General features: G+C 53.9%; 1 protein-coding gene across 1 annotated transcript in view; it reads right to left on the bottom strand.

Annotated features, from left to right (window-relative positions):
- TMPRSS9 (transmembrane protease, serine 9) overlaps window positions 1-1,095 on the bottom strand; it is a 24,484-nt gene that overhangs the window by 9,895 nt on the left and 13,494 nt on the right. Inside the window, exon 3 of the mRNA XM_011997482.1 lies at window positions 152-470. Within this exon, the coding sequence (XP_011852872.1) occupies window positions 152-470 (319 nt within the window). The remainder of the gene's footprint in view (window positions 1-151; window positions 471-1,095) is intronic.

Here is a 1,095-nt window from a genome sequence, read left to right as displayed (position 1 = left end):
TACACGCAACAGAAGATGGGAATAAATGGATACACGTGACCTTTCCTTGAACAGGAAGACCTAAAATTATGAAAATACTATGAAGATATCAATTCTCCCTAAATCAAGATAGGCGCGTACATCATCTTCTACCTTTCTGCCCCGAAAATACCTTGTAGCTTGGGAACGGTGACCCAGTCAAGAGGCACAGTGCTGGGGGCCTGCGTGGATTTGGTGGGGGTGTTGACCACAGGGCTCTCAGGACCGGTGGGCCAGGCCGTGCTGGGGGCGGCGGGGGCAGGAGCCACCGTGGGGGCCGGAAGCACGCTGGCTCTGGTGGTGGCCTCCAGGATCCAGTCACGTAGCTTGGTGACTCGGGCATAGACCCCCGGACGCCGGGCTTCTGCACACCCAATTCCCCAGCTCACGATGCCGGCCAGAAAGAACCGGCCAGGGGGCTCCTCGCAGACCAGGGGTCCTCCTGAGTCGCCCTAGGAAACCAAAACACACCCTCAGGATGGGTTGGCAGCAGCCAGTCCAAATGCCAGGGCTGCGAGGCCCAAGAAGGAGCTCTGAGCTGGGACTGCCAGGACCTCTCTCCACCCGAGCTCACAGAGCCCTTGTGGGCTGATCATTCACATCTCAGAACCTGTTTTCCTCTTCTGTGGAGGAAGAAAACAACAACAACAACCCAAGACAGTTGTACTATAGGATCTCCAAGATGTCTTTCAGTCCTACATCTGGAAGGCTAAAACATGACCCAAAAAAGTAACATCCCCTCCTCTTCTTAACCCAGTAGATCTTTGATAATGTCACCACTTGCTTAGGCTGACAGTATGACTGCCATGCGGGTGCCTCCAGATATCTCACTGGTAGCTGCAGCATTGCTCCCAATGAAGCATTGCTTCATCTGCCCTCACTCATCCGGCCTCACCATTTTTTACCTTCCCATATCCAGCTCACCCTGACTTTCACATTCTCTGTGTGTTTTTTGTTTGTTTTTGTTTCTGAGACAGAGTTTTGCTCTGTCGCCCAGGCTGGAGTGCAGTGGCGTGATCTCAGCTCACTGCAACCTCCGCCTCCCAGGTTCAAGTGATTCTCCTGCCTCAGCCTCCC

Source organism: Mandrillus leucophaeus, unplaced genomic scaffold (assembly GCF_000951045.1).
Source record: "Mandrillus leucophaeus isolate KB7577 unplaced genomic scaffold, Mleu.le_1.0 Scaffold54, whole genome shotgun sequence".
In the NCBI taxonomy this organism is placed as follows: domain Eukaryota; kingdom Metazoa; phylum Chordata; class Mammalia; order Primates; family Cercopithecidae; genus Mandrillus; species Mandrillus leucophaeus.
The sequence above is the reverse complement of the archived record's forward strand: the minus strand, read 5'-3'. Positions and strand labels throughout refer to the sequence as shown.